Source organism: Benincasa hispida, chromosome 12 (genome assembly GCF_009727055.1).
Source record: "Benincasa hispida cultivar B227 chromosome 12, ASM972705v1, whole genome shotgun sequence".
NCBI classification, from domain to species: domain Eukaryota; kingdom Viridiplantae; phylum Streptophyta; class Magnoliopsida; order Cucurbitales; family Cucurbitaceae; genus Benincasa; species Benincasa hispida.
In genome coordinates, this window is record NC_052360.1 from 8,491,700 (window position 1) to 8,506,068 (window position 14,369).

General features: G+C 34.3%; 2 protein-coding genes across 5 annotated transcripts; one reads left to right on the top strand and one right to left on the bottom strand.

Annotated features, from left to right (window-relative positions):
* Nucleotides 1-6,759: 6,759 nt before the first annotated feature.
* On the top strand, nucleotides 6,760-10,560 carry LOC120067063 (BTB/POZ domain-containing protein At1g63850). Of its 4 annotated transcripts, none has more exons than XM_039018445.1 (3): nucleotides 6,760-8,319; nucleotides 8,468-9,426; nucleotides 10,077-10,560. In XM_039018445.1, the coding sequence occupies exons 1-2, from the start codon at nucleotides 7,228-7,230 to the stop codon at nucleotides 9,407-9,409; spliced, it is 2,034 nt and encodes a 677-aa protein (XP_038874373.1). In that variant the 5' UTR covers nucleotides 6,760-7,227; the 3' UTR covers nucleotides 9,410-9,426; nucleotides 10,077-10,560. The 4 variants fall into 4 exon arrangements, 2 of the variants coding, with proteins under 2 accessions (XP_038874373.1, XP_038874372.1); XR_005478919.1 differs by having other exon boundaries at nucleotides 6,762-8,319; nucleotides 8,468-9,601; XR_005478920.1 differs by having other exon boundaries at nucleotides 6,762-8,319; nucleotides 8,468-9,566.
* Nucleotides 10,561-11,086: 526 nt separating this feature from the next.
* LOC120067064 (phosphoglycerate mutase-like protein AT74) lies at nucleotides 11,087-13,570 on the bottom strand. Its single transcript, XM_039018446.1, has 5 exons — nucleotides 13,144-13,570; nucleotides 11,758-11,877; nucleotides 11,467-11,680; nucleotides 11,288-11,368; nucleotides 11,087-11,180 (listed from the first exon to the last, which is right to left on the bottom strand). Exons 1-5 carry the CDS (start codon nucleotides 13,568-13,570, stop codon nucleotides 11,087-11,089), a joined length of 936 nt encoding a protein of 311 aa, XP_038874374.1.
* Between the last annotated feature and the right edge of the window lie 799 nt (nucleotides 13,571-14,369).

Consider the following 14,369-nt stretch of genomic DNA (forward strand, 5'->3'; position numbering starts at 1 on the left):
CCGTCTATACTTGAATATAAAAACACGTCTTCTGTTCGTATATTGGAAATATAATATTTTGTCTATGACACCATACAAATTGTTATCCACACTTCCATTTTCATTGATCTCTCCACCACCAGAACTCCACTATTTTATGTAGCTTGATGATTATCACGCCCTACAGTGTGAAATCGTACACCATTAATGCATCTATTGTAAGAGCGTACCTCAAACGAAGGTCTCATTGCAAGTGAAAAGAAATCATCAAAGAGATCTTCTCTCTCGCGCAGTTTTAGAACCTGATAATTCATTAACGTTAAAAATGACTATAAAAAATGAATCACCTATCAACTTCCAATACTATGTATACCTGAGATATGAACCAATCAGAAAATTTGTGTTGATGTTTTTTATATAAGTCAGAGGCACTTTGTTCTTCATGACAAATTAGCCTCAAGTGTTGTCTATAATTGATCATTGAAAGTTATATCAAATAATTTATCTTAGAACTTAGAAAATTATATAGTTTGAAATGTACTTGCGATAATTTGTTATTTCTTTACAATTGTTAAAAATGTACCAATGTGTGATAGCTTTTCCTCCGTCGATAGTATCCATAAAGTTGACGCCCCTAATGGTCGTACCCTCTGCCTAAATAATTCAAATTCACCAAATATATCATGATCGAGATTGTTATCATCATTTCATTCATCTCTATTGAATCTCATTTCAATCTCACTTAGATGTCATGAACAAAAATTCTGTGATTCATTCATTACGTATGCTTCCGCTATAGACCCTTCAGGACGTGCTTTGTTCCGTACAAATTGTTTTAATATTCATAAACTTCTTTCAATAGGATACATCCAACTATAACTAACTGGACCCACCACTTTTGTTTCATATGGTAGATGAACAACAAGGAGTACCATTATATCGAAGAAGACAAACGAGAATATTTTCTCCAACTTACAAGGCATGACTATGATGTCTTCTTGTTCAAATCATTTACACATATTTTTTTTGCACATAAATCGTGAAAGAATGCACATAATTCAACAATAGCAGTGGACACGTTCTTCGGTAGGTATGCTCAAATACCAATAGGGAGCAGTCTATAAAGCAAAAGATGGCAGTCGTGTGTTTTCAGCCCCGATATTTTTCCATCTTTATCATTCACATATCATGATATATTAGAAACAAATCCATCAGAAAATTTCACTGATTTCAAAAACTTACAAAACACAATCCGTTCACTATTAGTTAATGTATATGCTGCATGTGGCTATGGGACATTCATAGAAGTAGGCACATTCATACGTATGCACCAATTTCAAATGGATCATTGTCAACTTTTATTGCATAATTTAACAAATATATAAGTTTAGTATTACATTATTGTGTAGATTCAATTAATTAAATATATGTTGGATAGAAAATTCAATTATGCTTTATGTTTTCAGATTTACTAAGTTTAGCAAATATGTATTTGGCATATAATTTGAATTTTGTTTTTGAAAACTGTTTTCGAATTTTGTGATCTAAACATTGTAGATTCTGAAAACAATAATTTTATGTTTTCGTTGAATCTAGATTTGGAATTTTGAATTTTAAAGTGCATAATTATATTAAATAAAGATAAAAACACATAGAACTACAATATGTCATATTATACACTCAATTTATTTTTTGAAAAGAAAAATATGTATTATGTGATGTATTATAAAATATATAATATTAAAAAATAATTATATAAGAAAAAACTAACATCAAACATGTACATTAATAATAGTTTATTGTTAACAAACGCAATCCGTTCACTATTAATTAATGTATATGCTGCATGTGGCTATGGGACACATAGTTCAACAAACGCAATCCGTTCAACTTTCCATCATGTTACCTACTTCTACGCCAACTATGATTCTCTAGAAGATAACTTCAATGTCCTATGAATACTATTTTTCCTCTTATCCTGAAAGACGATTTATCTTCTTTGCATATGGGACATGCTTGATAATCTTTTGTACTCCACCCAGATAAGTCACCATATATAGGGAAGTCATTAATAGTCCACAATAAAGTCGCATATAGTTGAAAAAACCCACCGGTAACACAACCATAAGTTCGCACAACAATAGTCCATAATTCTTTCAAATCTTCAATTAACGGTTGCAAATAAACATCAATTTTCTTTCCAGGAGATTTTGAACCAAGTATGAACAAAGACATAAAGAAGTTTATCTCCTTCATGCATTTTTAAGGTGGCAACAAATTATAAGGAATTAGCACCACAAGCCACATACTATACGAAGTACTCATATTTTCAAACGAATCAAACCCATATAAAGCTAATCCTAAACAAACATTTCAGGGATCTAAAGCGAAATGAGGAAATTCAAGATCAAAATGTTTTCACCTCTCTACATCAGTTGGATGTCGTAACACATCCTCCGTCTCAACTCACTTATCTTTACGTCATCTCATGTCAGAAGGACTTTCTTTCAATGCAAACAATCGTTTTAATCTCGACATCAATGAAAAATGACGTAATACCTTATGTGGGATTTTTTTACCTTTGTCATCATTAACTTTGTATTAAGACTCACCACAAACTAGGCATTGTTGTAAATCTGCAAATTCTTTCAAATACAATACACAATCATATTTGCACACATGAATAGACTCATAACCTAGGCCTAAGTCACACAATTTTTGCTTAACTTCATAAAAGGAAGTAGCTATAGGGGTGCCGGCTAGAAACACTACTTTTAATAATTCTAATAACATGTCAAACGATTTGTTACTCCAATTGTTTAGAACTTTGATATGTATCAACTTCACTAAAACGTTCAAGGACGAAAATTGCGAACAACTAGGGTATAGTTCATTACGTGCTTTAGCCATTAAATCCTCAAATAAGTTTATGGTATCTCTTTTTTTGACCATTAAAGGACAGTTCATTCTCGATCCTTCCTTCATTTGTATCTTCATTCAATTAGAACTTGTAGATCATTTATAAGATTCAACATTTTATTTTCTTCAACAACATTACACTCTATGTTAGTTTCTTCATCATTATGTATTGAATAAGTTGTATGTCTTTTAAAATTTCTAGACAAGTTGATTGGCTCTCCGTGATATACCTATTCACAGTATGAGGAGGATATTCCATATGTTAATAGATGTCGCTCTATACCCTCTAGCGAATCCCACATTGAATTCATACAATTCTTGCATGGGGATCTTGTTCGTCTGAAATCATTAATATGAAACTTTGTCACATTTAAAAATTGGGTACTCCTTCTCTATAGTCGATCGATAATTTATTTCTAAGTTTGATCCATTATTTATTCATTCTTAAAAATAAACTTTTTCTGACCCAAATTTGTAATCCAAAACAACTTGTAACATGTGTTTGATCCCAAAATTAAGAATTTGATCAACAAAAAAACTAAACATGAAAACATTATCAAATGAGATCTAAATAGTTATTAAACACAGTATAGTTAATCATTAAATATATTTTATATGACTATAGTTTTAAGAATCCCACATAAGCTTTACTCCTCAACGATAGGAAAAATCACTGTTACAAAACATAGAAGACAAAGAAGCATTTCAAAATGATCTTGGATAATGCCAAAGGCAAATATCCTCAAGCTATACATAACAAGCATAGAAATGTCATCAAATTCAAGGAGCATGAACACTTCCAATGCAAAAATTAAGCTACCATGTCATTGTCATCATTATCTCAAATTACAGACAACTCTTTATTAAAAAAGAAACCCATAATAAGAAATAAAAACAAAATTGAGATCGGGAAGAACCCATTAACAATGCCATCACAAGATCCAAGAAAATTAAAAACACTAACAGAATGAATAAGTAGAATACTGAAATGAACCCATTAGAATCAAGCACAAAGAGAGCAATCTCATCTTAGCCAGAGAAACACAAGGATGGCTGAACAATCTAAGGCAAAAAAGGGTGCGAAAATTTCAAGGAGGGAAGTCGATTTAGGGTTTCGAATGTGGGAAGGAGTAATGGAGAGAGGGAGCTAGAGCTGTGAAACTGAAAATCGTCGGTGTTCGACGGCAGCGTGATGTTCAACAGAGCGAGGTGGAGTTCGGCGGCGTTCAACAACTCAATGCTAATCGACAATCTTAGGGGAAAGTGTTCAGACGGAGGAGAGAGGTAGATTTGATTTCAAGAGCCGATTGATTTCAGATCTGAAATCAGATTTAATTTTAGGGTTACTAACTCCTGACCGATATTATGTAGTCATCGGGAGTTGGTACTATCTTTCGATGCTTGAAATTACTCATCGAGATATATGTATGTATCTCCCGAAGATAAGGAAGAGCCGTCAGGAGTTATGCATAACTCTCAATGGGTTAATTAACCCATCGGGAGTTAGGTCATATTGCACCATAACTCTCGACGATTGTTCTATGGTGTCTGAAGATATTATATATCCCGACGATTGTTTCAGTGTCAGGAGATCGTCTTCTTCTTGTTGTGTTCTATATGTTAAATTGTAAATGAAAAATCAATCTGTTTTAATATTTCAATCTTCTTCTTCTTAATGTTTTGATATTAACCAACAAATTAAATGTAAATCTTGAACTTAATTTACACATTAAATTCATCATTATAGTAAATTGTCGAAAGGTATTTCGTAAATGAACCTCTGATTTGAAATTGATAATATGAGTACCATGCAGTTGCATTATGTCATTTTTTTTTGCTAGCAAATATTATTTTCGATCCTACAAAGAACTTATATATCAATAATATCTTATATACAATCTTAAACAAACAAATATTTGAATTATTGGTGAAATATGAAAAAGGTTAAAAAAAAAAAAAGGCAAGTAAAACAATCATCTATATCATTGCTCTAAAATGTATAAGTTATTTTCAAATAGTTAATTGATATAATTAATAATCTTGTACTAAAAATTAGACCGCTTTAAACCCTAATTTTCTACTTAAAATTTTAAATATTTATTTTATGGTATCCTGTATGATTACAATTTGAATTTTGGTTTTTAGATTTTAAAAATTAAACTTATAAAACAGTATTTTCAATTATGAATTTCTTTGATTTCTTATCTACCATTAACAACACTTTCAAAATCATACTAAAGAAAATAGTACTTTCAAAATCCATGCTAAGTTCTAAAAACCTAAGAAATGTTGTCTTAGATTTTTTTTTTTTGGACTTTGACCAAGAACTTAAATGTTACGTCAAGAAAGATGAGGAACATGGCCAAAAAAGTAAGTGAGAAAACAAGTATAGTTCCAAAAAATAACCATCATGTAATGGCCTAGTGTTAAATAAGGGGCATGACTTTGATAAAGGGCTAAGAGATTATGGATTAAATCTATGGTGACCACTTACCTAGGATTTTATATCCTGCCGAATTGTCTTGACACCCAAATATTTAGGTGCATGTAAGTTGGCTCGGACACTCATAGATATATATATATATATATAAAGAAATATAGTTCTCAAACAAAAAATGCAATTTGGATACTATTCTCGAGATCTTTTAATAAAACCTTGGAAAGTCATCTCTTCCTCATTTTTCTTTTCTATCTAAGATTTTATGACTCTTTTCGTGATGGAAATGATGAATTCAGCTAGTTTCTATGAAAATTGACTTTCAAATTGGATACTATTCTTGAGATCTTTTAATAAAGACTTTAGATGAAATCAAAATTGACTTTCAAGTTGCTATCTTTTCATCCCATAGAAGTTGAATGTTGATGCCTCTTGGAGGGAATCTGTCAATTCAAAAGGGTTTGGTTGAGTGGTTGGGTATCCTCTGGACTCCGGATATAAACAAATTTCTTCTTATCAACTAATAAAGGTTCTTGAAGCTTAAGCTATTATCGAAAGAATTCTTCACTACTCCTCGCTAGCTGAGAATTCGGCTGGCATGATCATGGTGGAGTCGGATGCTTTAAATGTGGTATTGAATTGTGAGGTTGTTGACTTGTTTGAAATTAGTTTAATATTTTTTTTAGTACAACAACTGCATGGATGAAGGATCAAACCTTCGACCTCTAAAAAAAAAGGTCATGTCAATTATCATTAAACTAAGCTCACTTTGACCTTCTAGATAATATGAACTCAGTTGATCATGACCTTCCTTAGGTTGGAGGGTTTGTTGAGTTGAGCGGGTCTTCTTCTATGGAAGATGTGAGGCATGCTTTGAGGTTTATACATCATTTCTTTTAATTAAAAAAAAAAAGAATTGAATTCTCTATCATTGCTCCTTGTTTTATAGAAAAGGAAAATAGAGAGGGAAAAAAAAAACAAATCTACTTTCCACCCGCTAATTTAAACAAAATGGATAAAAGATTCAGCCAAAATTTTTATTTTATAATTTAAAGAAACATTATTCTCTTAGGGAAAAATAGAAGGAAAAAAAAAAAACTTATCATGAATTAAACACATCCTTAAAAGATAAGATTTAAAACAATCATATCACTAATCCATCCATCCTTCTTTGTGTCTTTCTTTTCTTTTCTCCATTTTTTTCTCTTCATTTATAATTTCAAGTTTTCTAGAAACCTTAGAATGTTTAGTATCTATAAGAAAACTTGAACCTCCACCTCAAAGAAAAAACTTTACATTAATAATCATATTAAATGGATAACATGACACCACTTGACCAAAGAAGAATTGACAAGTTTTTATGATTAATTGTTAAATCCTCCCTTCACCTAAAAACATAGAACACAACAAACTCCCCATCAAAATTAATTTGATTCTACGTTTGAATCCCATAAATTAAATTCAAACAACAACATTGGATTCAATTCCCTCAATCATTACACGAACAAACCAAGGCAACATTATCAAATCCCCCCTTTAACAAAGTCATTGAAGAAGCTTGTGGGGACTCTCTGCCATTATAATGGAGAATGAGCTTTTCTTTCTCTTCTTCTTCTTATTCTTTAAGTCTTAATTTCCTATATAGGCTTCTCTAGTCTTGTCTTGTATTTATTGCCCTTCCTCTCTTACCTTCCTTCTTTGCTGTGTTCTCCTGTCTTTTTCTTATCCGTCTCGTTTCCACCGCCATTTTTAATTCCTATTTGCTCTCTGTTTAATCGTCAAAACCAAAACCCCATTAACCCATTTTCCTTTCTTTGATTAATTCGCTGAAGCCTTATGGTGTGTGAGCTAAAGGACAATTTTTAACATTAACCATTGGGTACTACTTATCAATGGCTGTGCCCGCATCTACAACCACAACTACCACCAACAACGCTTCTACTAATTCCATTTCTTCTTCTTCTTCAGTTCCTAATCAACCCACTAAGCTTAAGCGCCGAAAGTGTCGGGATATCACTGTTTCCGCCAAATCTGATTCGTTTTCCTCTTCTTCTTCCAATTCCTCATCTGGGTTTCAGGGATTTTCTAATCGAAAGCTTGATCGCCCTGTGGTGATTGTTTCTTCTGAGAATTCCTGGTGTTGTCCTGCTTCAAAACCCTCTGTAAGCCCTTCTGCTCTTCCTCTTCCTCCTCCTCCTCCTCCTCCGCCGCCTCCACGCCAGTCGGAATCTAACCGGAGGGTTACTTCTCCGACATCCAATAACGGGAATCGAGCATCGGATTCGGTAATATCGCCGTCTGATTCGCCGTCTGCTTTCAGGATACGGTTTTCTCCGGGCACGCATTCTCCTGTTATGGACTTCACCACGTCTTCTTCCGCTGCGGCGTTTAACGGTCATTCTGGATCCAGTCATGACTCTTTCCCTTCCGGGTTCTCGAAGTTCAACTCTGCTCTTACCGCCGGGCTTTTGAACCCAATGTCGCCGCCGCCGTCTACTGATAAAACCCGATCGAGTCCGACCCTTTTCGAAATGATGGCTAGTGAGCCTGATATTCACCCTAGAACTTCTCAGATCCCTCCTCAGATTGCCTCTGTTTCGGTTCATAAGAACCAAATTCCTGTTCAGGACAAGCAGGCTCTGACGATGCAGAGGATTTCTGAGATTTTGGGATCTCGGAGCCCTGGAAATCAGTTCAATGACGCCTCTAGCAGTGATATTAAACTCACATTGAGCTCTAGAGATGGGATCAGTGTTTCCATGAGTGTTCACCGGCAAATTCTTGTCGCTCACAGTCGGTTTTTCGCATTGAAGCTCTCGGAACGATGGGCAAAACAACAGCGGTCTCCGTCTCCATACATTGTGGAGATTGCTGATTGTGATGATGTTGAAGTGTACATTGAAACCTTGAAATTGATGTATTGTAGAGATCTGAGGAAGAGGCTGATGAAGGAAGATGTTCCGAGAGTTCTTGGAATTCTGAAGGTATGAGTCTCTTTAAGAACTGTTGAAAATTACTTCAATGTGCTTTTGCTGTTTCATTGCTGAATCTTTGGTTTGTCTCTCTTCCCTCCCCCAAAAAACAAATTTGCAATGTATGATAATTGCTATGGTGGTGGCATTGGCATTTTAGGTTTCGGCTGCAATCGGATTTGATGCAGGTGTTTTATCATGTTTGGAGTACTTGGAAGCCGCCCCATGGGCCGAGGATGAAGAAGAGAAGGTGGCTTCACTCTTATCTGAGCTGCACCTTGAAGGTGTTGCAGCAGGGGAAGTTCTGAAGAGGGTCTCAGTTGAAGTTACTAATGGACATGAAGATGGCAATGACAATGAAGAAGTGCTGCTCAAGCTTCTACATGTAGTTCTTGAAGGAAAAGACGAGAAGGCAAGGCGGGAGATGAAAGGATTAGTTTCGAAGATGCTTCGTGAGAGTTCGTCGCAAAATGACCTTCGAAAAGAATCCTTGTACTCAGCTTGTGATGGTTGTCTGCAGTTGCTTCGCCATCAATTTACGCGAGCGGTAGGGTCAGACTTTCAGGGTGTCGGGGAGATTGCTAAGCAGGCCGATAATTTGCATTGGATTTTAGATATCCTGATTGATAGACAGATAGCTGAAGATTTTTTAAAAACCTGGGCATCTCAATCTGAATTGTCAGCTGCACACTCTAAGGTGCCTGCTGTTCACAGATTTGAGATCAGCCGAGTTACTGCTCGGTTGTTCGTTGGGATCGGAAAAGGCCAACTTCTGGCTCCTAAAGATGTGAGATATCAGCTTTTGCAGACCTGGTTGGTACCGTTTTATGATGATTTTGGTTGGATGAGGAGAGCGTCGAGAGGGCTTGATCGTCATTTGATCGAGGATGGCCTTAGCAATACAATTCTCACTCTACCATTAGCTTGGCAACAAGACATATTGCTAGCTTGGTTCAATAGATTCATGAATTCAGGTGAAGATTGCCCTAATATACAACGAGGGTTTGAAGTCTGGTGGAGAAGGGCTTTCTGGAGACGCAGTGGTGAACAGGAACGACCTCGAATGATTCGAATTGCCACCCCATCAACAGAGAATTCGTGAAGTGCTCTAGTGTCAAAGTACAGAAATTTTAGTTCATAATAACTAATGGGTTTGTTCTTTCTCTGATCGCTTGATGCCTCATTCCTTGGTTTGGTTGGTTAGGATCTTCTTCCTTCCTAAACCAGGAACATCTTATGCAGGACTCAATGTACTTGAGGTTAGGTTGGAAGAAGATAATAGATGCTAGATATTGTAATTCCTCTTATCTGTTACCTTCTTTCCCTTTGAAATGAGCTTGACATTCATTTCACTTTGACATCTCATGTTTCTGAATCTATGGCATCTGTGAGTTTTATCTATGGAGTATCACAAGTCATACCTGAAAAGTCATTGAGTTACTGTTGGAAAGCTCTTGTTTATCTGTATTGATGATCAAGTCCAATGTATGATGATTGTTCAGTTCTGTTTTATTATTGGTTTGACTTTGCAAGGGTCCTTGAGTTGACTCCATCTCATTTTTCTCTTTAATTAGGCAATAATCATGGATCTAGATACCTATTGAGGGAAAAAAAGGATTAGTTTACCGATCAAATGTTTTAAAAACTGCCTTAGTTGGAGAGATCTAATCCCGTTATTGATCAACTGTTTTCCTTAGGTTGTTGACTCTATAGGTCCGTTGATTTTCCATCGTGAAACATTATCTCACTTAAAGCTTTTACTCTTGCAGCCACACGAAACGAAACGAGACAGATGTTATCAGCGATATCGGGCAGTGTCCAAGATGAGTGTACAGAGGATAATAGCAAAACTGGTATTATTAAATCCGACGAGCGGAGATTTGATCGACCAATCCATGCTTGTCCTCTGCTTCACCATTTGATATATTGCAAGAAGAAAAAGGGAGAGAAACAAGTGTGATGTTTATGAGTTGAATTGTAAGGTATCCCATTTCCAAAAACTGCTCGCAATGGAACTTAACAGTGGTTGGAGTGGATGGATAGTTGGAAGTTGAAATCTGGTTTGGTTTGAGAATCTAACATTGTATATGCTTTGGCTTCGTTTAGATTTCTTTTTTGACTTTTAGTTTGGAATATGATGTTCTTTGCAGCATGTTTGGTGAAAGAACATTGTGCTGATTGTTCCTTTTCCATTCTGCCAAAAAGTTTGCTTCCTTAAAAGTATTTTCATTTAATAATATTATATTTGGAGCATATTTACATCTTATCACAGACAAGTAAGGTATAGATTATATGCAGGTTTTCCTGCTTTAAGAGAGAGAGAAAGAGAAAGAGAAAGAGTTGCTTATAACTCCTCTTTGAAGCTTCAATTCTCTTTTATTATTAGTGTGAGATGGATTTCTTGGCTTCTAATTGAACTTCTTTGTGAATGAAATGACAACCTCTCTATTGTCTTTCGTTTTTCATCTCGTGATTGACATGGAATATGATGCTGATTTGTTCGAGGGGAGGATTATGGAGTTGGGTGCTTCTCTTTTCTTATTTTGAAAGAATGTTCTTTGGAGTATGGTGTTATTATAGGATTCATTCCTTTGTGATTTGGTGTATTTGGTGGGGATATGATACCACAATTTAGAAAATGGACAAACTAGTAAGTAGTTGAGAAGTTAAAATTATAGACAAAAATGAAAACCCAACTACTAAAACACCTGTTTTACTTTTATTACCATATATGTTAACTCAAACTGTACAAAGCTGATTTAGAAACAGTTTTTTTGTCTTAGGTAACAGTACACTGATCATCAAAATGTGTGAAGAAGGAATTCATCATTGCACAATCATAGTTCAACTCTCCTATTTTTGCATGCTTTTGCCTGAAAACACAACCACATTAAACTCAAAACCAATGTCAGAGCTATAAAATAAAATAAAAAGAAAAGAAAAGAAAAAGGAAACAAGAAAAAAAGAAAAAGGAGCTTACCATTCTTGGTCAATCAACATCTCATCTGTAAGTCCAAATTTTCTCAACTCTTTCTCTGTGTGGTGTAACAGCAAAGTGTACCTACAAAGAAACAGTTCCAATTGTAATTGTGAGCCATCGTCGATCGGTAAAAAACACGAAGGCGTCTGAATCACGTCATTCTGAAACCGGTTAATTACCTTCCACCAAAGCCTTTCTCCATGACAAGCATTTTGCCATTGCCCAAATTGTTGAGTCCTTCATATTGATCAACAGTCCATTTGTACCATCTCATGAGAAAGACTCTGAGAGTGAGGCCATGGGAGACAAGGACCAAGTTCATGTTGGGATTTCTTTGGCCTGGTGGTTGAAATCTTCCAACATCAATGTCTGATTTCAATGTTTCTCTAAATCCTGTTTGTGTGTTTTTTTTTTCAGTACATAAAACAGAAAATCTTTCAAAAGAAGAAACAAATAGGTTATATTTGTACCTGTAATTCTATCATAAACATCTGCTGCAGATTCTCCATTTGGAAAGCGGTAGAAAAATCTACCATATAGCATTCTTACAGCTTTCTCAACTCTCATTTTCTCTCTATCTTGAAAATTTCCTTTTATATATTTGCCAAGGTAAAATATAACACAAACAAAAACAAAACCTTGCTCAGTTAATATTTTATATACCTTGTAAATTAAAACATGTATGCTATGAAATTCATACGACTTGATTAGTGACATTAGAACTATTTTAGGTTAAAGTTTTGACAAGGTTGATTTTAGGGACAGTTGCAAATATAATAATTAGACTCAAAGTATTTGTTATTATAATACAATGCAAAAAAAATTTACAGAAATGACAAATTTTAGATTTTGTTTTCGAAGACATCAGGTGTGATAGACCACATCGCTAGTAGGGATCTTTCAGTGTATCATTGATAGAGTCTATCATGGATAGATTTTGCTATATTTATAATTTTTTAAAAATTATTGTTATACACTTAATTATTATTCCAAAAATACTATTAAATGTAATTACCCTTGGTTTTTATGCATTGGTCAGAGGCATTTTTATGCAAGACTTATATATATATATATATATATATTAATGAGATTTTAGAGAATTTTTACATTTTTATTTAATTATTTTTGGATGATATTAAGAGAAAATCGATTGTTTTTTCCTTTTAATTTAATTTATCCTTTGCAATCGAGATCAAGTGGATGTACTGATATAAGTTAGTACTCATTAATATTAAGAATATCTTATAAACTTTAGGTTTAATTAAAAGTTCCATACACAAACTTCATGAACTTTCAATATTATTTTAAAAGTGTTAACAATTATTTAAACTTTCAATTATATATTTAATAAATTCATGAACTTTAAAGATGTCTCAAAAAGTTGTATATACATTAAATAAAAAATTGAAGAAGTATACAAACCTACCATATAAAAAGAAAAAAAAACCAAGGACTTATTATACAACACTAGACAAATTTATTACAATAATTTAATAATTTCTAAATTATAAAAGTACCTCTATTTTTTCAATCAAAACTATGAGTACAAATCTATTAGAATTGAGGATGAAAATTAAGAGCGATAACAAACACGTTTCAAGTCTCAATTTTCGTAAAGTATTTTGATTACCATTTAAACAATATTACAATATTACAATTTTCCAAAGGAGTGTAATTCTGAAACAAATGTGGGAAGTTAAATATCTTCTCACCATTAGACCAAAAATTTTATTATTACACCAATGACAATGATCCAAATGAAATCCGACCTAATTTTCAGTATGAAATTACGAAATCAAAACAGGGTTCATTCCGTAATTTTAGTTGAAAGGAGGGAAAGAGAGAGAGAGGGGTACCAAAATCTTGTTCTCGCAATCTGGGCTCTTCTCTCATGCCGGCGATTCGCCGACGGTGGAAGGAAGTGGCCAAATGCTGAAGAGTCTGGCGAGTTCTTTTGTAAGGAGAAACATAGAAATAAACGCTCCAGTCTTCAACTCCATCGCCGTCGATCATCTTCCTGATGTTCTTCCCACATTCCTCCGCCTCCTTCATTCCTTTCTCCGTCAGCCCGATTCTCGGATCTGCGATTCTTGTGTAGGCGCTCTCATCTACGTTCCCTTCGCTCTCCCCGTGCCGGACCAGTATGATCCGCCGCGGCCTCGGCGGCCGGACTCCCAACGAGTACCCATTGTTGTTGCTGGATTTTGGTTCTTCTTCGCCGCCGCACCGGATTGGAAGAACTCCGGATTTTGGGGATACAGTCCCGAATAAAAGTGTGGCCATTGTTTTAGGACAGATTTCCCTCTTTTTACGTCCGTTTTTACATAATTTTAAAAATATCTTTTTTTTTTCTTTTTTCTTTTTTTGGGGTTTGAAAATATCTATATTTTATCCCTTAGTCCAACCAACCAAATACTTAGGCTATCCCACGAAGGTTTAATTAAAATTTTGATTCCCCCGTCTTAAGGTTGTGTATTGCTCACACTTTTTTTTTCACTCTTAAATAGATATTACAAAAGGGAATTTAACTAAAGTTAACACACTCAAACTTAAAGTATACGATTTGAAACCAAAGATATAAGCTCATTTTATATTATTTAGAGTTCATTTCCGTGAACTTTTTTAACATAAAACAGCTGTATTTCTAATATTTTGTTAAAACTCAATAGATATATGCTTTATGTCAGTTACGATATGTTAATATTTCCTTGAATTGTAGTTTAGACTGTTTCCATGTGAGAAATTTTCTTAATTTGCTTTTGTTGGAAAACAATTTAAGAAGTTAATAACGAGTTGTGGACTCTTCAGATCTACAATGTATTGAGTTAATAAGATATACAATTTTTATTCTTTAGTCGTGGGTCCATACACTCTTCGAGTCAAATAAGAAGTGAAGTTAATAACTCTACTCCTCTAATTCTTTGGACAAAACACCCCAAAGTGACTTAGTTTTTTAAAAGAGACAAACACGAATAACTTAGGGTTTTTTTTCTCTCTTTTTGGAAAGTGAAATTATGGGTTGACTCTAAGCTTAAAAAAACATCAATGATCTTCAAAAAAAAAAAAAAAAAACATCAATGCC